The following is a 26,155-nucleotide window of genomic DNA, read 5'->3' as shown; positions in this document are numbered from 1 at the left end:
GTGGAGGCCCTGTCTGGCCGGGGCCCAGGGGCCTGCATCCGGGCGGGAGCTAACGTGGGCCCAGGGGGAGGAAGCTGCTGCTTATTGTAGAGACGCTGCAGCAGCCGGCGGGGGTGGGGGCAGCCCCTGGTACCTGAGGGGACCCTAACCAGAGGGAGGGCCACACATCAGCAGGACTCAGTCCCAGGTGTCCCCCGCACACCCTCGGCGGTGACCGTGTAGGAACAGGACGAAGGCGGCAGGTGGGGGGCGGAGAGCACCCTCAGGGTGCGGCGGGGCGCGGCGGAGGCGGCCTCCTCAGGGCGCAGCCGGTCGGCCATCAGCCTCACCAGGAGCTGGTTGGACCAGGTTATGCCCAGGGCCGGAGAAGCCCGCTCTCCCCCGACACTGAGACAGAAAACAGCCCGACTGTCCTGTGCTGTGTGTGGATCTGCGGGCCCCGCCACCCCTGCCCTCGGGGCGCCCCACTCACCCCGGCGGCCCGGCTGCCACACCCCGCTCCTCTGTGGATTCCGTCACCTGGAGGGTCCAGATCGGGGTCAGCGGTGGTGAGGACCCGGCCCCCCCGGCCTCGCCCTCCCCGGGGGGGGGGAGGGGGGCCCACCTGGTTGATGCACAGCACGGGGCTCCGGAAGGTGCAGCTCAGCCGGCGCAGCTCGGCCCCCAGCGCCTGCAGATGCCGGGCCCTGAGGGCCGAGGCCGCCTGGTCGAACTCACAACGGAATGGGGCTGCCACGGAGTCGATGACCACCAGGCGGGCCATACCCCGCGACAGCAGCACAGGCACCTTCTTACGCACGCACTCCAGCAGGGTGTCCTGGAAGCCGAAGGGAGGTGGCCGTCACCACCCCCGCGGGGGGGGCCCCTCACCACGCCCCGTCCTGGGCCATCACGGTGGCCGGGCCCCTCCCCTTCAGTGGCCCCGTGCTGGGCACCGACCACCCGGACCACCACGGTCACCAGGACTGCCCAGCCCCACCCAGTGGAGGGAGGAAGCAGGTGTGCGGGGACCTGAGTCTGTCCTGCCACCAGCGTTGCCTCCCACGTGAAGACCCCCGGGCCGCGCTCAGGCTGTGTGCTAGGACGCCAACCGGCCCGGCGTGGGGCCTCAGGTGCCTCCACGCCAGCCCCACCTGCCCCCCAAGGCCCTACGCACTGTGCTCGGGGCAGCCCTGTCCCTTGGGGCCGCCTGGCATGGCCCTGCCGGCCTGGACTCGGCCCTGGTGCCCAGTGGCCACACACTGGCCATCCCGTCAGGCACTCCTGAGAGCTATTGGGTGTCTGGGATGAAATTCGACTCTGTGCTTGTTAACTCTCCAGGGTGTCTCCAGCAGAGCCCCTCTCTGTGGAAAATGACAGCAGCAGCAGCGGCCTGGAGGACGCCAGCCTTAACGTGAGTCCTGCACCCCTTCCCGCCACCTCAGGCAACGCTGGGGCACCGGGGGGCCGGGGGCGGGGGCAGGGCTGCACCCGCCTGCTGCAGCGACGGGACTCCGAGAGGGGCCTAGCTTGGAGACCCCGTCCCCCGGGAGGAGGCCTGGGACCCCGAGGCTCTGTTTGTGCAGCAGCATCAGGCCCTGGTCCGCACCTCCCGCCTCCCCCCGGCAGGGCCCCCCAGTTGCTGGGCAGACACCAGCGAGGGGCTGGGGGCCTCCTCCACCAGAGCTGCTCCCGGAACAGAACTTAGGAATGTGCCCCCACCCCCCGCTGGGGTCTCGGTCGGCCTGGCCCTGACCCACTGCTGCGTTTCTCAGTGAGGATGCACCGGAAGGATGAGGATTGTGCTGCTTGTGTGCGTCCAGAGGGCCCTGTGACAGCCAGGGGACGGTCGCGAGGCTGGAGGGCCTGGAGCCGGAGCCTGTAGCACTGACCTCGTCTTCTCCTGTGTCCACGCCCTGAGCACCGTCACGCTAATAACCGCGCTGCCCGCCGCCAGCGCGCACTCACCTGCAAAGCCACGGCCGTGCTGGGCCCCTAGGGGACGGCCACCTGCCGCCGGTCCACCCCGGGCCGCCCGTGCCCTGAACCAGCCCGGGCTCGCGTGCCACCGCTCATCGTGTCACTTCCCCGTGCTATGTGTGATCATGTATTTTACGGTAAAATTTTTTAAAATTAAAAGTTTATACAGCTCATCCTTTACCGGAAATTCTTTTTATAGCAGTTCTTAAATGGGGGAAGGGCCTGGGTGGGTGGCTCTGCACACTTGTGTTCGGTGCACTGGTCTGTACTCCGTCTCCCATCTCCCTCCTGAAGCCTTTGCTTCGTTATTCAGCCCCAAACAATGACCTCAGCTGGCTGCTCCCCGGCCGCTTGCCTGCCCCCTGCCCCCTCCCCAGGGGCCACTGCCCTCTGTGTTCCCACCGCCGTCTGCCCACGGGGAGGGCGCGTGACCCGGGGATGGCTTCCAGGTGTGGTGTCGCCCCAGCGGCCCTGCCAGGCGCGCGCAGCAATCGGGGGGGGGGGCTCGACAAGGGGGCTTTCCCCTCCTTCAGAGGCAGAGGTACAACCCTACACCACGGCTGCTGCCGGGCCAGTGGCCTGGACGGCAGGTCCCGTCCTCTGGGCCGTGGGCACCTCTGTGCCCTGCCGGGGCCTCCTCTAGGGGGCAGGAGGTGGCGTGTCCGGTGCCCTCCCTTGCCCGCTCTTCCCTTGGGGTTAGGCTGCCAGAAACACACTGGACGCTCAGTTCAGCCTGAGTCCAGGTAACGAGTAGTGCCAGCCTGAGCGGAGCACACGGCCCCCAGCAGGTGACTCGCCGCAGGCGGGCACCGGGGCCTGACCTCGCAGGTCGTGCACGTGGCCCGCCCGCACGGCCGGCTTCCCCTCACACGCTTACCACGTCGGCTGCGTGCTCGATGAAGATCTGGTGGCCAAACTTGATTTTCCTGAGCACGTCCCCTGGGACATCTGTCCGCAGGCGCTGCTGCTGAGCGATGAGCTGCTGCAGACGCTGGCTGGGGAAGGCGTCCTCTGTGCACACGTAAATGGCCCCTGGGAAGCCGCGGGGCGGTGAGCAGCTGGGGGTGGCCTGAGGCCGCCCCGCCAAAGGCCAACGACCCTCTCCTTCCTGCACTGCCTCTCGTGGGTCTGCCCCTCTGACCCAGCACGGGGGCCGGTCGGCGCCCACCTCCCAGCGCAGGCCCCTCGCTGCCGGAACTTCACCCTGTGGGTCTGCCTACCCTGTGCTGTCCGAGTGGAAGCGAGGGGAACTGTAGGGGCTCCCGGCTTTCGGAAACGCCCCCTCCTGCAGACACAGGGAGATGCCCCTCCCAGGCCCTGTTGGGCGGATGTTCCCTCAATTCCACTGTCAAGGCTCCTCCTATGGTTCTGGGCTACCTGGTGGTAACTGTCTTTGCTGCGCCTGGAAAAGCCAGTAAACAAAACACAGGCGATGCATCACCAGGGGCCTGGAATCCCCACCAGAAGGTACCCCCGGAGTCCTGCGCTGAAAAGAACCAGGGGCCACCGATTCTCAACAAAGGCCCCAGGACAATTCAGTGGGGAAGGAGTATTTTTAACAAATGGCGCTGGGACAGAGAGACACCCACGTGCAAAAGGATGAAATTAGACCCTTACCTCATACCATATAGGAAAACTAAATCACAATGGATCAAATATGAGAGCCCAAACCACAAAACTCTTAGAAGAAAACACGGGTAAACCTTATGACCTTGGGTTAGGCAGTGGGTCCTCAGACATGACATCAGAAGCACAAGCAAGAAACAAATTGGACATCATCAAAGTGAAAAACCGTGCTTTAAAGGACACCAACAAGAGAGGGAGAAGACAACCGAATAGAGAAAATACTGCAAATTGTTTATCTGATGAGTTTAGTGGCCAGATTATATAAAGATCTCCTACAGCTCCACAGGCAAATAACCCAGGCTTTTAAATGGGCAAGAGATTGGAACAGACATTTCTCCAAAAACACACGAATGAGCAGCAGCACGTGAAGAGACGGCCAACGTCACCGGCCACCGGGGGTGCGGTCGGCGCCACGGTGAGAAGCCACCCACGCTGGCGTCAGAGGGACAAGCGTCGGCTCAGACATGGAGGGACTGGAACCTCCTGCGTCGTTGATGGGAAGTGAAACGGTGTAGCCACTGCTGAGAACAGTCTGGCAGTTCCTCAAAGAGCGGAACACGCAGCTACCATACGACCCAGCAATCCCACTCCTAGGTGTCCACCCGAAGCCACGCACGAACAAGAGGTGTGAACAACCCACATGACTGTCAACGGATGAAAGGGTTGCTAAGTTGTGGTCTGTACACGTGAAGGAACATTATTCAGCCCTGCAAAGGAAGGAAGCGCCGACACGTGCTCCAGCGTGGGTGAACCCTGGGTGAAAGGGCACATGTGCATGATCCCGTGTATCTGAAATGTGCAGAACAGGCGGGTCCATAGAGACCGGAAGCGGATGGGCGGTTGCCAGGGGCTGGGGGAGGGGAGAGTGCGGAGTGACTGCTCATAGGGATGGGGCTGCTTTTTGGGGTGATGAGATGTTCTGGAACTAGATAGCAGTGGTGGGTGCACAACTTTGTGAAAATGATAAAAACCACTGAGTTAAATAAAGAGGAAGGGCCTCAGGACTTCCCTGGTGGCACAGTGGTTAGGAATCCGTCTGCCAATGCAGGGGACACAGGTTCGAGCCCTGGTCCAGGAAGATCCCACGTGCCGCGGAGCAACTAATTGCCCGTGTGCCACAACTACTGAGCCTGTGCTCTAGAGCCCGCGAACGACAACTACGGATCCCGTGCGTGACAACTACTGAGCCTGGGCTCTAGAGCCCGCAAACCACAACTACTGAGCCCGTGCGCCACAACTACTGAGCCTGAGCTCTAGAACCCGCGAACCACAACTACTGAGCCCGTGCACCACAACTACTGAGCCTGGGCTCTAGAGCCCGCGAACCACAACTACTGAAGCCCGCGCGCCTAGAGCCCATGCTCAACAAGAGAGGCCACCACAATGAGAAGCCTGCGCACCTCAGTGAAGAGCAGCCCCCGCTCACCACAACTGCAGAAAGCCTGTGTGCAGCAACGAAGACCCAACGCAGCCAAAAATAAATAAATAAATAAATAAGAAAGGCCTGTGATCCGGCGGTGCGCTGGCTGAGCCCCGCCAGGACTCTCAGGGCCACGGCTAAACCTACCCTTCCTCTCGCTGTACCGGTCACGGCACCGCCCCGGGGAGGGGACCCAGAGAAGAGCCAGAAGCACTGACACCACGTCCGCGTGCCCTATTTGTGAGTGTGTAACTTTCATCTTGACCCGATTCTGTTTCAACAGACTTTCAAACTTGGAAAAGAGATGCAGGATGGAGGGAGAAGCACCGTCTGACCGTGTCAGTGGTGAGCTCCTGACCCTTGAGGCCTCCCTAACCTTCCCTGGCACGTTCCAGCCCATTCCCGGGGGCAGGGCTGCCTGGGGAGCCCCCGACGTGGCCGAGACCCTCGTCACAACGCCGCGGCACCCGTGTTCTCCGCATCTTGGGAGAGGCCTGGACAGAAGGGTCACAGCCAAACCCAGTCGCACGGCCCTCGAAGCTCCTCGCCCCACACCCTATTGGGCGTCTCACTGGGACAGATGAGTGGGGTGCCCGCCCACAGAGGGGCTTCGAGAAGCAGGCGGCAAGGCGGCCCAGCGTTTGAGGGTTGGCGGGGAGGAGCTCCACGTTTTCTGAAGTGCAGAGCCGCCTGGCCATTCTTTTCAAAATTGGGCCTTTCAGACCTGATTTGGGAAGTCACTTTCTCAGGAAAATGTGCCTCAGGCCCCACATTTAATGCGGTCACAGTGGCCGCGGGCCAAGCCTCTGCAGAGGACATGTCACTCGGAGTCACCCCAGGCCGGCTCTGTCCCCCCTCGGCCAGGCCCCGGGGCTCTTCACTTTCCCTCCCACTGAGGGGTCCCTGGCCCACCTCCCTCTCCTGAGGCAGGAATCGCAGAGCGGTTGTGAAGACAGAGACGGGAACCCTGGAAAACGGCCCCCAGGGGCAGCCTCTGGCCTCGAGGGCGGGTGCCTGCGAGGTGACAGGTCAGGACCCCTGCCTGCCCCCCGAAGTGGCCGCACTCACCGGCCCCCAGGCCTCCGTGTCGCCGTGGGAGCTGCACGGCCAGGCAGAGCTGCAGTGCCAGCTGGGTCTTCCCGGCGGAGCTGCGTCCGGCCAGCTCGGTGATGCCGTCCAGGGGCAGCCCGCCGCGGAGGAGCCCGTCCAGCACGGGGCAGCCCAGGCTCAGGCGCTCGTGCTGCTCAGGGAACTGCTCCTCCTGCTGGAGCAGGTGGAGCGCTGGGTGCGGGGAAACAACAGGTGAGCCCAGCCCCGCACAGCTGCCCCCGGGCCAGGAGGCCCCTCGGGCTGCAGCGCCGTGGCCTCTGGGCTCAGCCCCGCGCCCCACTCCTCCAGCCAGACCCCAGGGCACCGGGCACCTGTGCAGACGCTGCTTCCTTGCAGGTGTGAGGCGGCCGCCTTCAGTAAGCGCTGCACGTCGGGGCCGGAGAGGCGGGTCAGTCTCTGCAGGTCTGGTCCAGAAAGATGCAGAACCTCCTTTACTGACCTCAGTTTGGCTGAAGGTATAGAATCAATTACAAGACAAGGTCAGACACAGCAGGGACAACAGGTATCCTCCAGTTCTGGGGACCTGGTGGGCAGGGGCCAGTCCACCTGCTCCCTGAAGTTGCAGGGACCCCCAGATAGAGGGCGACCGTGACGGGACGGGAGGGAAGGGGCCTGGGGAGGCCCACGTCTTGGCTGCAGAAGCCGGATGCTTGGGCCTCTCCCTGGTGCCGGGAGCAGCGGCCTCCGCCTGGTCCCATGCCCGCCCGGACACATCTCCCAAGACAGGTCTGTGTGTGCACAGCCTGGGAAGGGCCCGGGCCGAGTCGGGGGAACCATGCACGAGGGAGAAGCCGCAGGAAGGGATCCAAAGGAACACCCAGGCCACGGGATGGCCAGTGGGGTGAACAGACAAAAGAAGAGTCAGCATGCTGGTGGCAGTACCGCGGAGGGCTGGGTTACAGGGTGAACGGCCCAAGGGAGCTGGTGTTTCATGAGGAAAATGAATAATTTTGAGCTTAGATAAGCATATTACTTTCAAACGAGTAGAAAGAAAAAAATACGCTAAAAATAGATCCAACCAATCCAGAAGAAAGCATAAAAGAAAAACAACACAAAAAATAGGACAAACAGCGCAGCATAATAAGGGAGGGTTAAACCTACATTTATCAGGAATTACCTTAAATACGTATGCACTGAGTGCTTCAGTTAAAAGACAAACACTGAATGAAAGGGGAAAACAAAACTACTGCTGTGCTCTCAGGATGGAGGAGCAGGGGGGCACCCTGCTGCCGAGCCCTGCGCTCACTCAGGGCCCCTGTCACCTGCTCACAAGCACCTGATGTCGAAGCGTCCCTCACAGATACCCCGGGAGGCAGGGAGAACAGAGGGCGGGTGCGAGGCACCAGCCGGGCTGCGGAGGGGCCAGTGCAGCCTGGGGATGGACGCGCCCAGATGCCAGCAGACTCGGTGGGCTGGCCAACCCTTTGAGCATTTAGAAAAGAGCCACTGCTGCCTGACAGACCTACTGCGACGTGGGAATAATCAGAAGTACAGAGGAGATGCAGTGCATGAAAAAAGGAGGCAACCACTAACTCTGGGGGGAAAAACCAGAGACGGTACAAGAAAGGAAACAGTCATAACCCTGGGTTCAGTGGCAGCCATTATGTCCCTAGTCACAACCCTGATGGCTAATGGGACCCTAACTGTGTTCCAACTGTGGGGGGGAGGTGTGGAGGAAGTAGGGGCACACGGGCAGCAGCCTGCCCTCACCCCCAAAACAGGAGGCCTGTGAGGACTCATAACACAGACAAATCAAACACAGCAACACAAGCACACTCGCCAGCAACCCAGATATAAATACAAAATGCTGCTAAAAGACTCCTACGTGGTAAGTAGTTCCGTTTCACTTTTCAGACACTGTGCGTGTACTGCTTTGATGAAAATGAAATTAACTTAAAAGAAGTCCTTTCACTTAAAAACACACACACAACTGAAAAACCTGCGGCACATTCCAGCATCAGGGCGTTGATCAGGACCAGCTGTCTTGGGATCAGTAACCAGAGGGTCCCCGAGGCTCGGACAGGCAACCTGGTAAACCTGTTCTACATGAGGTGTGTATATCTGTGCGTTCATACTTTTACACAATCACTTTATATAAACATCAGCAAACGCACCTTTCTTAACTGCAGCAATAATTCTAGGATTCAGGTCCAACTGATCCACGTCCATTTTTTCAATGGGGTGACCACAGAGATGGACGGATTCCCAGGGACACAATTCTGACGCGCTTGTCGTCCCCTCGAGCAGCCCGGGAGCTGAGTGCAGCAGAGTGACGGAGCCCGGGTGCGCGGTTCCCTTGTGACAGGGCCACACCATCAGCCCGGAGCCTGGAGAGGCTTCACTGCACCAGGGACGGCACTGAGAGACGTCCAAGGCGGCGCTTCTGTCCGGGCAATTGTTCGGTAACTCAGAACCTAGGATTCAATCCACACACAGATGCATCTGAAGAGCCACCCCCCGCCTCGCATTCTGAAGGTCAGCCCACTTCATCCCCCGCAGAAGGCGGGAGAAACCGGCTTGTGTCCCAGCCCCACGCCCCCCAGGCCAGGGCGCCCTGCCCTGACCCACCTCTCTGGGGTGACGGCGGCGGATACAGTCAGAGGCCCGTGCACGCCGGGCTCACCCGAGTGGAGCTTGCTTTGTGTTCTCTGGTGTGAGTTCCCTTAAGTGTGTCTCCACGGCGATCTGGAAAGAGCAGAAAAGGCCACGTGTGGTGGATCTCAGAGGACGCCCAGGAGGTCGGAACCGCTGTGACCACCGAGCTGCCCCAGCAGAGAACAGCAGACACCGAGTCCGGCCCGGCCTGCAGCCTGCCCTCCCCGCTGGCAGGAGGGGCAGCCAGTGGCATGTCCACCCAAAACGGCACAGCCGGGGATGCAGCAGGGCAGCAACACTAAGGCCGTGGCCACTCAGCAGAGGCCAGGCTCAGTGTCCAGCAGCAGCAGCAAGGCCGGGGCCTCTGGATGGTGTCAGGTCGTTCCGGAAGCTTAAAGAACCAGGCCGTGTACACCCCCTCATCTGCGGTCTGCTCAGGGAGCCCCTGGAGGCAGCTTCTGGGAGGGGGCAGCACGAGGCTCTGGGGCCCACAGCCCGGGCAGGGGGTCTCCGGGCCAGCAGGCTGCTCCCACGTTCTGCTGGCGTAGGGGGCAGGGGGCTCCCAGGCCAGCTGCTCGGGGCAGGGCTGACAGTAAACACTGCTGAGGCTGAGGGGAGACACCGAGGCCCTCAGGACTGCACATCAGAGCAGAAGGGCGGCCTGAGTGCAGGGCCCCGGTACCAGCTGCAAGGCGGCTGGGGGATGTTGAGTAGCTAGGAGTGCACCCTGAGGCCGTGTGGGAGATGCCCGGGCATCAGACATCTGGACAGAATACCAACCTGGGTTTGTAAATTCTAGAGGAAGTGCGTGTGTTCTTCCCCTGGACGTGTGGGAAGCTCCCCCCGCCCCACCCCGGGGTGGGCCCTGAAGCGGGAGCAGCGAGTGGGCTGGGGTCTGGATTCTGAATGATGGGTGGGGGGGAGGAGGGAGCCTGCATGGGGACACAGCCGGGAGGTGCCTGTATATAAGGCTCGGATCCTGACGAGCAGCTGGACACGGGGCAGGAAAACCAGTGGGTGACCACCAACCGAAGGGCCTCAAGCTTCCGTGATGGGGGGTAGGGCCCCCAGAAGCAGAGTGCCCACTGGCGGAGCACCCGCTGGGTACCCGACACTGGCCCAGGAGCCGGACCAAGAGCAGGGCCCGGGTGAGCCAGCCACCCTCCAGGCCTGTGCTTCTCCAACCGGGGACAAGCATGTGCCCAGGCAGCACCCAGTAGCAGGCACGGGGTGGGCCTGGACGGAGCGGGGCAGCTTCCAGGAGCATCCGAGTGCAGGTACCGTCTCAGGGGCACAGCTGACAGCGGGCGCTGTTTGCTGTGTGAAGGTGCATCAACTCTTAGGGCCCAGCACAAGACTTTGAGGAAACTCCAGTTACGTCCCCGAGCCTTCCCAGGTGGAATCGCTTTCCTGCATCTCTGGGGCTCTGAGGGGGCCTGAGGACCCCACGCCGCCAACACACGCAGGGACAGGAAGGCGGGGCCACGGCAGATGGGCCCACCTCCACCCTGGGGGCAACACTCAGGTTTCCGGCAGCTTTTGTTGACTCAAACTAAGGACTCAAGGGGAGAATGAGGGAAGATCTTCTTTCAAAACTAATGCACTAAAATAAACGTGTTCAGGGCCTCTCCCGCTCAACCAGACAGCCACCCAAAGGACCCGGAGGGTTGGTCGGGGTGGGAGGACCCAATCCCCACACACTGAAACTGTTAATTCTTTCTCTGGCCAAGTTCGGAGCTAAATTCAGGCAAACTACATACAGCTCCACTGATGTTGCCCTAAAATCACCAAAGGTAATGGAAGGTCGAGGGCTGACTTTTATCAAACACTTAGTCTCTTCCAAGCACGTGACAGGTATGAACTCAGACATCACACGAGCAATATTATAACCCCTGTTTTGCTGGTGAGAAAACAGAAGCACAGAGTGGTTAAACGACAAGCTTAAGGTCATGCAGCCAGCAAGTGGCTGGCCTGCGATGCAGGTCCAGGCTGTGTGTTCTAAGCCCCGACCCAAATTAGGCCGACCCTGAGTTTACACAGCCCACCTGTTAACAAATCCAAAGGGAATCATTTGGTCTCCATACTCTGCAGAACTCGGTCATCCAGAGGCTGACCTGCCCTGGGGTATCCAGCCCTGTTGGGAGCAGCCCACTCTCAAGGATGGGCATCTTTTCCGGCTCCCCCTCCCACAAAGGGCGCCAACGAGCACTCCTTCATCCTGGGCTGCTGGGAGGACGCTTTCACCTGGGACCTTGGGTGGCCATACAGGTCCTCCCACGGCTGGGCCACCTCTGTGGTTTCTCCAGAACTGGCCAGCCTGGACTTCTGGCCCCCGTCGCTTCTCAGGATCGTCTTCTGCCCTGGGAATCTCTTCTCTCTTCAGCCCCTGAGGCTTTGAGCACTCCCCACTCCCCCAGACCTGGGTGTCCGGCAGACCCCGCCTTGGCCGTCCGATGGACCAGGGCGCCCTGTAGACGCACCCTGCCACCTACGCACATCTGCTCTTCCCATCGGGCGCTGCATCTCCGAGGTTGTCCACCCCCAACCCTCTCCCGCCCCACCCCACGGCCCCTAGACTGCTGCCACAGCCCAAACTGGCCCTGCAGCTGTGCGGGCTGACGGCCCCAGGACAGGGGCCCTCCGGTCCCAGCCCCGCTAGCCAGCCCGCGCGACCCCGGCACCGGGCTCCCTCCCGCCACCGGGACTCGCTCGGACCCTCGCTCGGCTGTGCCTTCTGCCCGCCCGCCCGCGGGTGCGAACCGCGGCTTGGGGCATCGATGACGCGCGACCCCGTCCCCCCAAAGCCCCAGGAGGAGGGCCGCGCGGGCGCCGAGCTGCGCTCTCGGTGCCCAAGGCCACCCCTGCCTCCATCCCGCCCCGGACCACGGCAACCACTACTCCTCGCACTCACCTAGCCCGCGCTCCACAGGCTTCTTCGCGCCATCCTACCCTTCGCAGCCTACTCTTCCAATGAGCGCCGGGCGCCTCGCGCCAGATACGCCAATCAGAGAGGAAGCGGCGCCCACGTCGCCGACTAATTGGCCAATCCAAAGTCTCAATAGCCCTGAGGGGGTGGAGCGTGCTCGGGCCGGCCCTCACTGCCTATTGGTGGCCGACCGCAGGGTGGCAGGGGAGGTACCCTTGCGCCAATTGGAGAGCGCAGCGACGGGACGGACATCTGGCGCCGATTGGTCCGCGCTCCGTGGTTGGCGTGGCTATTGGGCGGAGGCGCTGTCAGTCGCGCTGGCGGGGCGGGGCGGGGCGGGGCTCCCGGGGGGCTAGGGCCCGGTTGCGGGCGGCGGGCGAGCGCTGGGGCGGCGTCATGTCCTCCGAGGTGGCCGCGCGCCGCGACGCCAAGAAGCTGGTGCGCTCCCCCAGCGGCCTGCGTATGGTGCCAGAGCACCGCGCCTTCGGCAGCCCGTTCGGCCTGGAGGAGCCGCAGTGGGTCCCGGACAAGGAGGTAGGTCGCGGACGCCCGTCAGCCCCGGGACCGGATCCGCTCCCCCTGTCCCCTCCCCGTGCCCCCGAGCCTCCCGGCGTCCGCGTCCCGCGTCGGCTCCCCGGGCCCGCCCCACCTCCCCGACGCCCCTCCGCAGCCCGACCCGCTCTCCGCTCCCCGCGCACCCCGGCCCCGGAACTGCCTCCTCTGGCCCCTGTGTCCTCCCCACCCCCAAACCTGGCCGCCCTCGGGACGCCTGCCCCGCGCCCTAGCGGAGCCCCCGGGCTCCACCCCTCCTGGGCCACGGGTACTCTGCCTGGCCTGGTTCCCTTTCGCGGGGCGCCCAGTCTACCCCGCTCTTAAGAAACTGCCCCCCGAGGTTTCTGTGACCCCTCACATATCTCCCTTCCTGATACGACCCGGGCTTTGCCCAGCTGCGAGGTCATCTGTGGATTCCGCCACATCCATAGGTCGAGCTGCTGGGCTGGAACCTTTGATACAGTTGCGACTCCCTCCCGCGAGGGAGGAGAGGAGTCTCGTGTTTGTTTATTTATAATCAGCGCTCTGTGCAGGGCACTCTCGCTGTGTGGATTGCCTGGCGGTGGTGTCTGAGGGAGTCTTGGGGGTGAGTACGCGTGTCCAGGTGGGGCGTGTGGAGGGCGTCCTGCCTGGGGAGCTGCACCTGCGCCCAGAGGTGAGGGGCGGGGTGGGGCGTGAGCTCTCCCGTGGGTGGGGTGGGGGCGGAACCTCTGAAGGCCTTTTTGTGCTGTGCTGTGCCACAGGGTTTGGACTGGATCCCATAAGCCGGTTATTCTCAGCTATGCTAAGCCAGGCGGAAAAACTTACCGCATTCCTGTAAATCACAGACGTCCCAGAGACATAAAAGTAGCACGATTTATTTTTTTTACGCGGGCCTCTCACTGTTGTGGCCTCTCCCGTTGCGGAGCACAGGCTCCGGACGCGCAGGCTCAGCGGCCATGGCTCACGGGCCCAGCCGCTCCGCGGCATGTGGGATCTTCCCGGACCGGGGCACGAACCCGTGTCCCCTGCATCGGCAGGCGGACTCTCAACCACTGCGCCACCAGGGAAGCCCAGTAGCACGATTTTTGAAAATGCTTTAAGTTGCATCTCCTTCCAGCGTTCCGATTGACCACATTTCCTTCCTCCCCGTAGAATGACGGTTGCAGGCGGCACGTTTTTTTGCAGGGGGGGCGAAGTGAGGGGATGCGATCAGGTGTTTTCAGGGCACTGGCGGTGAAGCGCCCAGAGCTCGGAGGGGCGGTTGGGCCAGCCGCGGGGAGGTCTCAGCGCCGTCCTGCCAGGGCTGCCCTTTCCTCCCATCTCCTGGTCACCGAGTCCCTGCAGGCCAGTGCACAGAGGGCGAGATGTTGGCGCGCAGGCGGGTCACTGAGCTGGCCCAGGCCACGTCCTCCCGGTCACCGAGTCCCTGCAGGCCAGTGCACAGAGGGCGAGATGTTGGCGCGCAGGCGGGTCACTGAGCTGGCCCAGGCCACGTCCTCCCTTCCTCTTGGGTTTCTGGTCGCCCTGTCTGTGCTCTTTCTCTTCTGCATTTTTCTTCCTGGCGTTTGCAGTGTTTGAAATCACAGAACATACCTTTTCTCGTGTGGTCTCCTTGGTTAGTGCTGTTAAAAGGTGATTAAAGAGAAAAAAGGTAATATCACGACTCTCGTTCTCCTAAGTGAATGCATGTTCCGGAGCTCTTTTAACTGCATCAGTGAGGGAGCCGGGCAGGTGTTATCAAGGTTCGAAGAGAAGTCAGAACCGCACAGCCTGACCTGGAAGGAGGCAGGTGAGGGCAGGAGCTAGAGGCGAGTTGGTCTGTTCCACGCCGGGGGAGGGGAGCCGGGACAGGGACATACTGTGTCCGCAGCATCTCCACTTCACTGCGTGGGCACCAAACGTGTCCTCGAGGCCAGGTCAGAGTGTCAGTCTTTTTCCACTTTTGTCCTCCGAGGACCCTCTTTAGACATTTTTTCCCCTGATTGATCCCCCATGAAATGCTCACAGCAGGGATATGTCCACCTCCTTAGGGACCGTATGTGCGGGAGAACACCCCTCTGGACGATGTGCAGTTTTCCCCTGCAGCCCGCGAGCTGCTCTTCAGTTAACCTCTGGGTCCCCCCTGCCAGCACTCTTCAGGGCCCCTTGCTCTTTGCTGGAATGATTGTTTCGCAGGTTGTACTGCATGTGTTGTCTTTCTTTGCGGGTCTGGTGTTGAGGTGCGTCTGGGGCCCTGCCCGCCTGTCTGGGGGCTCTCGGGAAAGCGATCAGTGTGGGTGGGAGTGCTGGGATCAGCGTGGCACTCCTTCCTGTAACAGAAGTTTCGTTCTTGTGTTAGAAGGATGGCGGGGTGCCTTCCAGAAACATGCCCCCAGTTTGCCATCTGAGCAGCCAAAGAAGGCCCTAGAGGCGGAGGGAGCTCAGAGCGGGGAGGAAGCGCCAAGTGACCGTGGACAGTTTCTCCTCTGACTTTGAGGAAGTGCGTGTTGAAACGTACTGGGGAATGTCCTAGAGTCCAGAAGGGACCAAAGGAAGCGTCGGGAGGAAAAGAAACTGGGAGTGGGGCAGTTGGGGCTGGGAGCGTCGGGACGAAGGCTGGCCTTGGTTGCGGGGCCTCTGCCCTGCTGCTCGCGCGGCCTGGCGGCACTCGGCCTGCCCAGTGCTTCTGGACCCACGACCCTGGTATGTGGGGAGGGGACCCAAGCGTGGATCTACCGGTGCTGAGAAGTAGGTTTACTTGTGGTTTGGGACGGGCGGTGGGGGGCATAGGTGGAGCGTGGCAGGGGCGACATGCTGTCCTCAGCTTCACCCGCCCCCGCACTCAGCTGTGGGTGGATGAGTGTCACGGTTGTGTGCAGCCGTCCTGTGTTCTTCGTCCCGGCTGTCTTCTGCTGGGTCCATCAGCGGCCAACCTGTTGCCCATCTATCAACTCTTTTTTTTTTTTTTTAAAGTTTATTTACATGTGGTTTTCTCGTTGTGTTGCCATTATCAAAGTGGGATTCATTTTTTTAATTAATTAATTAATTAATTTTGGCTGCATTGGGTCTTCATTGTGGTGCGCGGACTCTAGGCGTGTGGGCTCAGTAGTTGTGGCTCGTGGGCTCAGTGGTTGTGGCTCGTGGGCTCTAGAGCGCAGGCTCAGTAGTTGTGGCACATGGGCTTAGCTGCTCCACAGCATGTGGGATCTTCCTGGACCAGGGCTCAAACCCGTGTCCCCTGCACTGGCAGGCAGGTTCTTAACCACTGCACCACCAGGGAAGCCCTATCAACTCTTTACTCAGTGCCTGACCCTGTGCCAGCTTGGTAGCTGGGGCCCACAGGGGCATCCCTTACAGATGTTGGAAAACGTGGGGATGTGGGTACATCTGTAGCTCTCAGCTTCTCAGAGGGGTTCCTGACCCAGAAGTAACTGAGACTTGCTTTCCTGGTGTCTCTGTGCCCCTGGGAGCTTGTGAGGTGGGGAGGCAGTGGCGGGACAGGGAGGGCCTGGGAATAGCTTGGGCCTCGTGTGGCTGCCGTCCGAGTGTCCCATGACCAGGAGAGTGGCCTTAGGGGTGGGCTGTCTGGGCACACAGCCATAAGGACTTGCTACAAGTAGCCCCAAATACTGAATTTTATCGTTAGAATCCATGCAGTTTTGCATCCCTTTTCTTCCTGTCCTGGGCGCTGGGTTTAGCCAGTGATGACGATGGCTCTGCACTGTCACTGACGTCAGATGCTCTGCAGATGCAGAACCGGGGAGGAGAGAGCACAAGTGTGTCAAACAAAAACAAGGTGAGGAGAGATTTGTGTCCCCAGGGTCACTGTGGGGGGAGGTCCGGCCCAGGGCCCTGTGAGCTCTCCAAAGGCAGGTGGCAGGGGCTTGCTCCATGGGAGGGGCAGCCCAGGCTAGGAGAGAGTGGGGTGGGAGGGGCAGGTGGTGTGATCTGACAGAGGATCAGGGGGTGCATCACCCCAGGACAGCCTGTCTCAGGCTACGGTGTGGGTCAGAGTTCAAGGCCCTGAAGGAAGGAGAGATGAACGAAGGTTTTATCAAGTCCAGTTCGTGGGCGCTTTGTTCCGATGGATGTGTCAGCAAGTCCCATCTGCAGTCCGCGTGTGGCTTGTGGTGGGTGGACAGGGGTGTCTGTTAGTCTTCTCTGGGGCAAGAGGGGAGGGGGCCCTTTGCAGGATGCGTTCCCAGAGCACTGTGGGCGGCGTCCCCGGTCTCTGGTCTCGTGGCCTCCGGGATCCCAGGCGGGTCCCCATGGTCAGGAGCCAGGAGAGCTGCCCACGGCTGCTCGGGCCAGCGGGGCGCTGCTGCCAGTGTTGGGAGAAGGCGGGTTCCTGGCTGTCCTGCGGGACATGGGCAGTGGCAGCCTCTCCTTCCTGGGATGTGGTGTCTGCACCTGCTGCTCCCTGTTTGATGGCTCTGGGCTTTGTCCTTGGAGGTGTTCTGTCCCTGCCGCTCCTTCCCTCAGGCGCCCCACCCACCCCCGTGAAAGCATCTGTTGTCAAATTCATCTCGTTCCCGGGGCTGCTGTGTGTCTGCTCTTCGTCCCTTGAGCTGGTTTCTAACATCCTATTGGTTCCCTCATTAGTTAATGAGTTAAATCTTTTTTTTAAAATTTATTTTAATTAATTTATTGATTTTTGGCTGCGTTGGGTCTTCGTTGCTGTGCACGGACTTTCTCTAGTTGCAGCGAGCAGGGGCTACTCTTCGTTGCAGTGCGTGGGCTTCTCATTGCAGTGGCTTCTCTTGTTGCGGAGCACGGGCTCTAGGCACGCGGGCTTCAGTAGCTGTGGCTCGCGGGCTCTAGAGCGCAGGCTCAGTAGTTGTGGCACACGGGCTTAGCTGCTCTGCGGCATGTGGGATCTTCCCGGACCAGGGCTCGAACCCGTGTCCCCTGCATTGGCAGGCGGATTCTTAACCACTGCGTCACCAGGGAAGTCCGTGAGTTAAATCTTTGACGTGGGTTCACTTTATATTTGTAGGAGTTATGCTTTTACTCTTTAAAAACGGTCGTCTTTCAACAAAGATACAGTAATACATGTAATTTTGTAACTTATTTTTATGATTTATTTTTGAGGAAGCTTTTTCTTTTTAATTTAATTATTTTTGGCTGTGTTGGGTGTTCGTTGCTGCATGTGGGCTTTCTCTAGTTGCGGCGAGCAGGGGCTACTCTTCGTTGTGGTGCACGGGCTTCTCATTGCGGTGGCTTCTCTTGTTATGGAGCACGGGCTCTGGGGAGAGGAAGCTTTTTTTAAAAAAATATTTATTTATTTATTCGCTTGTTTGTTTCGGCTGTGCCAGGTCTGAGTTGCGGTATGCACGTGGGATCTAGTTCCCCGACCAGGGATCGAACCTGGGCCCCCTGTGATGGGAGCCCAGGGTCTTACCCACTGGACCACAAGGGAAGTCCCCTTGTAGCCTGAGAAGCGGTCTAGCGTGCAAGCCAGGCGCAGCCGGGCAGGTGTTGTCTCTCCTAGCACCGCCAAGGACAGTGTGGGAGGAGGCGTGACTGTCCTTTGCCGCTCCAGCCTCAGAGGGAGGGTGGGCATCTGTCCCAAACTCTGTCCTTTTTTTTTTTTTTTTTTTTTTTGCGGTACGCGGGCCTCTCACCACTGTGGCCTCTCCCGTTGCGGAGCACAGGCCCCAGATGCGCAGGCCCAGCGGCCATGGCCCACGGGCCCAGCCGCTCCGCGGCATGCGGGACCCTCCCAGACCGGGGCACGAACCCGTGTCCCCTGCATCGGCAGGGGGACTCCCAACCACTGCGCCACCAGGGAAGCCCTGTCCTTTTTATAGTAACTTCTTTTTAAACTCTCCAAACTCTCTCTTCCGACTATTCTACATTGAGGGAAGATGCCCTGTCGGCCGTCCTGATGCGCTGCCCTGGGCACCCCCAGGGCTCCCTGTGCTGGAGTCGGACAGCAGGTCGGCAGAGACTGCGGGTCTCCAAGCAGCCCTGTGGCCCAGCCTCTGCCCTCGGCTGCGTGCCGGGGTGGACCCCACGATCCCCGAAGGCCCCTTCTGCCCTGAAGTCTTCCATCTGGGCCCGGCTTCCTGTGGCCGTTTCTGGTTTTTCCTTTGATTGCTCATAATCCCCTCACTTCCCCACCAGAAAGCACACCTCCAACCTCGTCTGAACTCTCCTGCGTTGGCAGGGTGGGCATGAGTCAGCTGTTGCTTTCCTGGCCCTGCGAGGGGTTGAGGCCGCTGGGCTCTGACCCTGGGGCTGCAGCCGGGAGTGCCTCGGCGTTGGGTGTTGCACTAGAGGCTGTCTGTGCCACCCCCCCCCCCCGGCTCCCCTGTCCTCTCGTGGGCGCCCAGGGGACACTGTGGAGGCCACCCTTACCACCGGCTTCCTCCCAACTGTGGGGCAGGAGTCCTGGGGGTGAGCGCAGGGGCCCCGGTGGTGGGCTGGAGGCCCCACCGTTGACACTGTTTCACTGGAGGATGAGGACGGCCCTGCTGGTCCTACCGCCCGTCCTGGCGGGTGGGGAGCGGCCTGGGGCAGCCCGCGGAGGATCAGGCAGCATCTGCATGTGTGTCTGTGTCTCTGTGCCTGTCTGCATGTGCTGTGTGTGTTTGTGCCTTAACCTGCACCTCACACGCAGGGCCCTCACTGAGCTCCTGTGGGTCCCGGTTCTCCCTTACAAGTGTGCCTGTCTGTGATGCCAGCCCCAGCCCACCCTAGTGATGCCGCGGTGACACAGGCCTGGGTGCGACATAGTCCGGGAGGCTGGAACCCAGGCAGCTTTCGTCACACATGGTGCAGGTGGGTTGCTCACACCTGGTTTCTGGACTCCGTCTCCCCAGACAGTGGCTTCCCAGAACCCCAGAGCCTCTGGGTCCAGGTCAGGTGAACGGGGCTCGGCCTGGGCTTTTCGTTTCCTTTCGATGCAGCTGGTTTATCAGACAAGGTGTGAGTTCTTTGGTGGTAATTTTACTCTCATATCTTCACTAGTTGCTTTATTTCCTTATTTAATTCTGTTTTCATATCAAATTGTTCTCTTGATAACTTTAAAAGCTTCTTTTATATAATCCACAGGAAACTTACTTTATTTAAAGCCTGTAAGTTTTCTGAATAACCTCGTTGGTTATTTAGATTAATACAAAACTTCTAGATCACTGATGTTTTTAAGGGAGTGAATTTTATTTATTTAAAAAATTTATTTATTTTATTTATTTATTTTTGGCTGCGTTGGATCTTCGTTGCTGCGTGCGGTCTTTCTCTAGTTGCGGCGAGCAAGGGCTGCTCTTCGTTGCAGTGCGTAGGCTTCTCATTGTGGTGGCTTCTTGTTGCAGAGCACGGGCTCTAGGCACGCAGGCTTCAGTAGTTGTGGCATGCAGGCTCAGTAGTTGTGGCGTGTGGGCTCAGTAGTTGTGGCATGTGGGCTCAGTAGTTGTGGCATGTGGGCTCAGTAGTTGTGGCTCATGGGCTCTAGAGCTCAGACTCAGTAGTTGTGGCACGTGAGCTCAGTAGTTGTGGCACGTGAGCTCAGTAGTTGTGGCTCGGGGGCTCTAGAGCGCAGGCTCAGTAGTTGTGGCTTGTGGGCTCTAGAGCGCAGGCTCAGTAGTTGTGGTGCACGGGCTCAGTAGTTGTGACACGTGCAGTCAGTAGTTGTGGCTCACGGGCTCTGGAGCACAGGCTCAGTATTTGTGGCACACGGGCTTAGTTGCTCCGCAGCATGTGGGATCTTCCTAGACCAGGGCTCAAACCCTCATCCCCTGCATTGGCAGGCGGATTCTTAGCCACTGCACCACCAAGGAAGCCCCGGGAGCAAATGTTAAATTCTGCTGTGGTCTTAGTTTAGAAATTGGTCTCTCAGTTGTGTAGATGCGAGCCTCCCGGCGAGGGTGGGGCAGCCCTGGGCTCCGTGTCCCAGCTGTGGGTGCAGGACGCGCATGGACTCGGGAGGCAGCTCTCGCACTGGAGCCTGGCCTGACGCTGGTGGTCCAGCCGGCTTTCCCCACATCCAGTGGATTCTGTGGCTGGCAGATGTGTGAGGTCACAGGAGAGCGTGGCACACAGATGCCCTGCCATGGGTGGAGGCCCAAGGGCCAAACACACGGAACATTCCAGAACTGACAGCGAGAGGCAATGGCAGGGGCTGGTGGAAGCAGCTGCGCTGTGATTAGCCAGCTCATGCCTGAAGCCGACAGGGACTCTGTGGATGGTTCTGGAGAGCCAAGGTGGGCCAGGCCCTGTGTCCCAGCCCAGAAAGCAGCGTAAGAGCAAAGAGAAAATAAGGAAACATCAATCACAGGATCTCAGAACGCTTAGACACCAGCCCAGGGTGGGGCCGTGGCCACGTAGAGCTGGGTGGGCTCGGGGCCGGCCTGGATGCCTGCCCTCCCACGGAGAAGGGCACACTGCGTGTGGATGCCAGGCTCCTTCCATAAGCTTCCTCAGGGTCCCGGCCCCATGGTGGGCCCTGGCACCTGCTGTGCCTTTCCTCAGAGCAACAGACCCGGCTGCAGGCGCAGGCCTGGGGGCGGGAGGGGTGCAGAGCAGGGGTCAAGGTCAAGCACTGCGTTGGCAGAACGGGGAGGATGGGGAACAAAGCCTGGGCGGCAAGTGGGTTCTGGCTGCCCAGATTGAAGCCAGGCAGTGAGGACGAAGGGCAGGACACTGGGGTCAGGCCGTGTTGGCCAGGACTGACTGGGGACTGGCCGGGTTCGGGTCGCGTGGTGGTCAGGGTGTCTGGCTCCCTGACAGTGGCATTTTACTGTCACCGTGTCATTGGGGTGAGGTGGCACATGTGTCCAGGAGCAGCTTTTCCACCGTGGAGGCTGAGCCTTGGCGGTGCGGGGACAGTCTGTCCGCACTTGGCGCCAGGATGGGAAAAAACCCTCGCTTTTGTCAGATAAGAGGTCTGAGGTCCTCTGCGTGGTTGGTTGGTTTGGTGATAATGTGGCTGTTTCCGGCCCTGGACCTCGGCCTGTCCCTGGAGCACTGTCCCCAGCCTCCCCGCTGAGCCCCGGGCATTTGGGGCTGGTAGCACCCTTGCTAGCTAGACGCTGCCCCAGCTCAGCAGACCCACTGCGCTTCTCCGCGCGGGGACCCGGTGTAGATCACTTTCTGCTGTGGCATCGCATCATCTCACAGCCGATCCTGGGTTCCGGTGACAGGACGGGGCTCCCTGAGGAGCTGACCACGTGGCCTTGGCATCCGGGTCCTGACGCCCTGTCACCTTCTCTCCTAGTGCCCGAGGTGCATGCAGTGCGACACCAAGTTTGACTTTCTCACCAGGAAGGTGAGCTGCGGTGGGGCGGGAGGGGGCGTGGGGGGTGGGAGTGGGCGCTGTCTGTCGCGGAGCCTTGGGGACAGTGGCAGCCTGGTCAGCGGGCAGGGTTCCGGCCGCTGGGAAACCGTTGGGACCCTCGAGGCATCTGGTCGTGGATGCCGGTGGCGTGGGTCTCCGGGGGTCCTCACTGCCTGCCCCGCGTCTGCAGCACCACTGTCGCCGGTGTGGGAAGTGCTTCTGCGACAAGTGCTGCAGCCAGAAGGTGGCGCTGCGGCGCATGTGCTTCGTGGACCCCGTGCGGCAGTGTGCTGAGTGCGCCCTGGTGTCCCACCGGGAGGCCGAGTTCTACGACAAGCAGCTCAAGCTGCTCCTGAGTGGTGAGCACCTGGGGCCTCGTGTCTGTCGTGTGGTGGCTGCGATGCTGTGACGCCTGACGCCGTGCCTGGCCTCTGTCTCTGCAGGGTGCCTGCTGCAGGCTTGGGACCAATGGTTGGGACTCCAGGTGCGGCCCCCGCCGTCCTGGGACATGGTGGTGGCGAGAGGGCAGCTCTCTCCCTGTGCCTGCTGCCCCTCCCCGTGCCTGCTGCCCCCTCCCCCTGCCTGCTGCCCCCTCCCCCTGCCTGCTGCCCCTCCCCGTGCCTGCTGCCCTTCCCCGTGCCTGCTGCCCCCTCCCTCTGCCTGCTGCCCTTCCCCGTGCCTGCTGCCCCCTCCCCCTGCCTGCTGCCCTTCCCCATGCCTGCTGCCCCCTCCCCGTGCCTGCTGCCCTTCCCCGTGCCTGCTGTCCCCTCCCGGGCCTTGGCAGCCTAGCCCCCCCGGCCTGCAGGCCCCTTCCACCTCCTGGCAGCAGGGCAGGTGGTGCTGCCCAGTGGCCCCTGAGCACTGGGGGAGGGTCGGCGCCCTGTGAGCCAGGCCCTTGGGAGGTAAGGCCCCTGGGAGCCCCAGGCAGCACCTTTTATTTCCACTGTTGAACCCCAACCCCGTCACGGCCTTTCCGCCTCAGCCGAGGGCCCCACAGAACAGAGCTGCCACCTGTCTTGCTTTCCTTTTGTCCTCTGTGCGTGTCCCCTGGTGGGCTGGCCTGGAAGGGGAGGCGAGAAGGGAGCTGCCGGGTCCTCATGTCTGGTTTTCATCCCCAGGAGCCACCTTCCTGGTAACTTTTGGAAACTCGGAGAAGCCAGACACGATGGTCTGTCGTCTTTCCAGCAACCAGAGGTAAAAGCGGGTGCTGCGCGGCACTGGCGCTCTGTCGCTCCGAGCCTGAAGTGACGTGGTGTGGACGCCCTTCGTTTGCTGCAGGTACCTGCTTCTGGACGGGGACAGTCGCCACGAGGTCGAGGTCACGCGCATTGCCGCCGTGCAGATGCTCACGGAAGGCTTCCCTCCTGGAGGTGAGCGCCGTGTGGCACCGGCCTGGGTGACCCTCGAGGTCTGTGGGCCGTCGCGCTCAGCCGTGGCGGGGGCTTGTGGTTAGTGAGTGGCTGTAGGAGCTCGCCAGGAGAATGGGGCTGAACGTGTAAAACAAGCGGGGACTACCCTTCTGTACGTTTCACTTCCTGTCGGACTCGGGTCAGGGGTAAGGCTCCGGCGGCAGCTGGCATCGGTCCGATTCCCCGATGCCTGGATCGTTGCCCGCCCAGCACCACGACCCCCAGGGTCTGCGGGGACGACCCTTCTCCTGGAGCTTGCGGAGCGCTTAGCCTATTCTGGATCTTTCCACCTAAACTTTCGCACTTCAGCAGCTGTCCTTCCACGGAAGTGGAGTTGGTGTTCCGCGTTGGGCGCAGTGCGCTGAAGAAACCCACGTGACTTAGTCCGTCTTGCTTTCTGTTTTCTGATCGGCTCTTGCTTGTTCTTCTCTCCTGCCGGCCTACCTTCTTGACGTAGAAAAAGACATGCACACTTACACCAGCCTCCCGGGGAGCCAGCCCGTCTCTGAAGGTCAGCTCCCCGCTCCCCGCCGCTCTCCCTGCCCCCGCGCCGGGCTGCGCCTCCTTCAGACCCTGCTGTGTGCTGGGGTCCACGCCGAGGCTCTCTGTGAAACACACATTCCCTTCTTTTGGTTGATTTGAAGGACAGTTGGGTCTAAGACGGGCAGACAAAGCATGAATGAAGCAATCTATCTCATTTGCTCAGTTCTGCGCTCCCAAGGGGAGCCCTACGCAGTGTTTCCTAACGTCCCCTGGGCATCCTCCCCTGGGCATCCACTGGGGCCTGAGCGGGCCACGCGAGGGGGGCGCGGGCGGCGGCCCTCCCCAGCGCGCTCCCGTCCCTCCGCAGCGCGCTCGCTCCCGTGTTCTCTCGTAGGAGCCTCCCTGCGCTCCTGGGCCCGCAGGTGGTGAGGGGAGCGGGCCGGCTCAGCGTTTGCCCCCTGTCCCCGAGCACAGGCTGTGCGTGGCGGCACCTGTGCTGGGCCGTGAGTCGAAGGTGCGGAAGTCACGGTCCGGAGAAGCGGGGGGCCACCCCCCCACCCAGGCCGGGGCCTCCCTCCGTGTCCTTCCCACGTGTGGGCGGGGCCGGGGGCTGGTGGCGCTATGCGGCCCCTTGTGGCGGTGCTGGGAGGACAGTGAGCCCTGCTCTGCCCAGGCTTCCGGAACCGTTAAATGTCCAGAAAAATGTGTTCCCGAGTGGGCGGGGGCGGTGGCCACAGCAGCGTTGCGCACTTTCTGTCGAGGCCCAGGTACTTGCATGCAGCTCTGCCGGCCACAGACTCAAAATGCGACAGCGGTCGTAGGAGCCGTGGAAACGTGCCCTGGGCCAGTAGAAGTCTACCTATGGGAGCGGGGGGTGGGCAGAGCACAGCCTGCCTGCCCCAGAGCCCGGGGGCGGGGGGCACTCCTGCAAGGAGCCCAGGCGGGGACAAGCCGCTTGACACCCAGGGTCGAACCGTGGCTTATGAAAGGTCATGAGGGGCGTCCCAGGCCTTGGGTGGCGGGGCACTTCCAGCCGGATCGACCTCCCGGTGGGCCGGGCCTCTCCCCCCCAGCACCTGCTCCCCCACCGGCCTGCGTTTGACTCTGAGACCTGCGTCTGATGGAAGGGATCTTCTGAGCTGGGTAACGGCTCACAATGGAGTTTTCCTCCCAAGTCACAAAGTAGAACAGCTGTAGGTAGGCAAACTCCACTGTGAGGCTTGGTCTCCTTGCCACTTTTCTGACTGCAGTCGTGACAGAAAGGCCGTCTGTTCCTCCAGCCGTTGGTTCTCAGAGCAGGTGCTGGGGTCCCGTCGTCGTCCATGGCGTCACAGCCCAAAGGCGGGCAGTGTCCCAGCAGGCCGACCCCACATGGCATCTTTTCAGGAGCTCATGTACTAGAGTGGGGTGTTGGTGGCACTTGTGCCCTCCGCTTTGACCCTGGCTCTCCAGAGTAGGGTGGGGGTGAGGCCAGCGTGACAGGCAGGGTGCAGCCTGGGCAGCCCTCCCAACGGCACCGCGCCTCTCCCTGGGTTCTCGGCCACGTGGTGCCGGGCCTGTGAGCTTGGGCTCAAACGCTGGGCAGCCCCTAGCCCAGGCCCCGCCACCAGGCTGCCTCCGTCTGAGACCAGCACCAGGGCTGGGGAGGAGGCGCCCCGGCAGCACATCAGGGCCGGCGGCACCCTGGGCGCTCAGCGTCCCCTCGGGCATCCTTACCTCGTCTCCCCACTCCAGGAGGCAACGCGCGGGCCACAGGCATGACCCTGCAGTACACGGCGCCAGGGGCGGAGGGCGTGACGCAGCTGAAGCTGACGGCCGGGGAGGACGCAAACGGCAGCAGAAGGCAGGCGACAGCATGGCTGGTGGCCATGCACAAGGTACCGTGGGCCTGGCCCTTCTGCTCAGAGCACTGCCCACCTTTCCCAGAGGGAGGCCCGCCGCCTGCCTACCCGGGGTGCCCCCACTGGATTCAGCCAGGCACACGCATTTATCTCTGGTCACCTTGCAGGCTGCCAAGCTTCTCTACGAATCTCGGGACCAGTAACGCCACGTGGGCTGGATAGTCCGCTAGGGGCAGCAGCACCTGCTCGCCGAGCACGCACAGGCGCAACTAACCCTACACGTGCTGGAGACGCAACTCAAGTACTCGGAGCTCACCTAGTGCACTGTGTACACAGCTGATTAATGCTCAGAGCGCCTCGTGCTTTAGAATCGGTCTCATCGACGCCGAGTTGGGGGTGGGGGAGACTGAGCTACACTACTGCTGAACTCTTGAGCACAATCTGTGCCATGTTTTCACGAGCGCCCAAGTTTACTAGATAGTTCTGGCCCCTTGATGTTCGTTCCATTAATTCTTCCACAGAAGTGATCTGGGCAGTGGTGGCCTGGCCTGATTTGTACTGGAGCGCATCTCTCAGACTGCCCGTTCACGTGTCACTCATCTGGGGCTATGAACAAACCTTTGCTACTTCACAGGGAAAGGAACAAGATTTGTGTTTTGTACTTTTCACTATTTCCCTTTATTAAAATAATTGTACAACAATTTGTATATAAAGCTTACGATTAAAACCTATTTTGAAAATACGGATCAGGCCTCACCTCGCTGTGTCCAGACAACCTGAGCTTCATGCTCAGCTCAGTTCTGGCTCCAGGACACAAGACTCGCTCACAGCCTGCGGTGAGAGACAGCAGTTTACCGTGTGCACGTTTACATGGCATCCGCAGAGACTGCCTTGCAGGATGCTCGCTTCCCATCAGCACACTGTGCACAGTCAGCCAGCGCTTAAAGGTAGGTGACTCTACAACAAGCACCTACACGTGTCTGTACGTAAATTACACAC

At 61.2% G+C, this 26,155-nt stretch overlaps 3 protein-coding genes across 11 annotated transcripts in view; 2 read left to right on the top strand and 1 right to left on the bottom strand.

Moving 5' to 3' along the window:
- Positions 1–2,132, top strand: part of KLC1 (kinesin light chain 1) — a 112,142-nt gene extending 110,010 nt beyond the window's left edge. For all 6 annotated transcript variants that reach the window (XR_010938534.1, XR_010938382.1, XM_067718411.1 and 3 more), the window contains 2 exons: positions 1,321–1,393; positions 1,755–2,132. Coding sequence is in view for 4 of the 6 variants with exons in the window: in XM_067717721.1 (XP_067573822.1) it covers positions 1,321–1,393; positions 1,755–1,757 (76 nt within the window). In the remaining 2 variants the exon portion in view is untranslated. The remainder of the gene's footprint in view (positions 1–1,320; positions 1,394–1,754) is intronic.
- XRCC3 (X-ray repair cross complementing 3) lies at positions 161–11,707 on the bottom strand. The gene is made up of 9 exons (XM_067719888.1): positions 11,622–11,707; positions 8,684–8,800; positions 8,230–8,529; positions 6,427–6,564; positions 6,074–6,286; positions 2,837–2,991; positions 605–817; positions 473–519; positions 161–387 (listed from the first exon to the last, which is right to left on the bottom strand). The coding sequence occupies exons 3-9, from the start codon at positions 8,429–8,431 to the stop codon at positions 168–170; spliced, it is 1,188 nt and encodes a 395-aa protein (XP_067575989.1). The 5' UTR covers positions 8,432–8,529; positions 8,684–8,800; positions 11,622–11,707; the 3' UTR covers positions 161–167.
- A 280-nt stretch (positions 11,708–11,987) lies between these two features.
- Positions 11,988–25,898, top strand: ZFYVE21 (zinc finger FYVE-type containing 21). Of its 4 annotated transcripts, XM_067717077.1 has the most exons (9): positions 12,041–12,170; positions 12,620–12,774; positions 21,364–21,414; positions 21,614–21,782; positions 22,542–22,617; positions 22,702–22,793; positions 23,290–23,343; positions 25,050–25,192; positions 25,324–25,898. In XM_067717077.1, exons 3-9 carry the CDS (start codon positions 21,376–21,378, stop codon positions 25,357–25,359), a joined length of 609 nt encoding a protein of 202 aa, XP_067573178.1. In that variant the 5' UTR covers positions 12,041–12,170; positions 12,620–12,774; positions 21,364–21,375; the 3' UTR covers positions 25,360–25,898. The 4 variants fall into 4 exon arrangements, with proteins under 4 accessions (XP_067573024.1, XP_067572925.1, XP_067573108.1 ...); XM_067716923.1 differs by lacking the exon at positions 12,620–12,774 and having other exon boundaries at positions 11,988–12,170; positions 25,678–25,898; XM_067716824.1 differs by lacking the exon at positions 12,620–12,774 and having other exon boundaries at positions 11,988–12,170.
- The last annotated feature ends 257 nt before the right edge of the window (positions 25,899–26,155 follow it).

This window comes from Pseudorca crassidens, chromosome 1, assembly GCF_039906515.1.
Source record: "Pseudorca crassidens isolate mPseCra1 chromosome 1, mPseCra1.hap1, whole genome shotgun sequence".
Classification (NCBI taxonomy): domain Eukaryota; kingdom Metazoa; phylum Chordata; class Mammalia; order Artiodactyla; family Delphinidae; genus Pseudorca; species Pseudorca crassidens.
The sequence above is the reverse complement of the archived record's forward strand: the minus strand, read 5'-3'. Positions and strand labels throughout refer to the sequence as shown.

Bases quoted from the DNA above. Each gene is read 5' to 3' on its own strand.
- ZFYVE21 (XM_067716824.1), top strand. From the start codon at position 12,033: ATGTCCTCCGAGGTGGCCGCGCGCCGCGACGCCAAGAAGCTGGTGCGC. The intron at 23,344-25,049 runs GTCAGCTCCCCG...TCCCCACTCCAG, and splicing joins GAGCCAGCCCGTCTCTGAAG to GAGGCAACGCGCGGGCCACA. The intron at 25,193-25,323 runs GTACCGTGGGCC...GTCACCTTGCAG, and splicing joins GGCTGGTGGCCATGCACAAG to GCTGCCAAGCTTCTCTACGA.
- XRCC3 (XM_067719888.1), bottom strand. From the start codon at position 8,431: ATGGTGTGGCCCTGTCACAAGGGAACCGCGCACCCGGGCTCCGTCACT. The intron at 2,992-6,073 runs GTGAGTGCGGCC...GCGGCTTCCCAG, and splicing joins ACACGGAGGCCTGGGGGCCG to GGGCCATTTACGTGTGCACA. The intron at 520-604 runs GTGGGCCCCCCT...TGGACCCTCCAG, and splicing joins CCGTGCTGTGCATCAACCAG to GTGACGGAATCCACAGAGGA.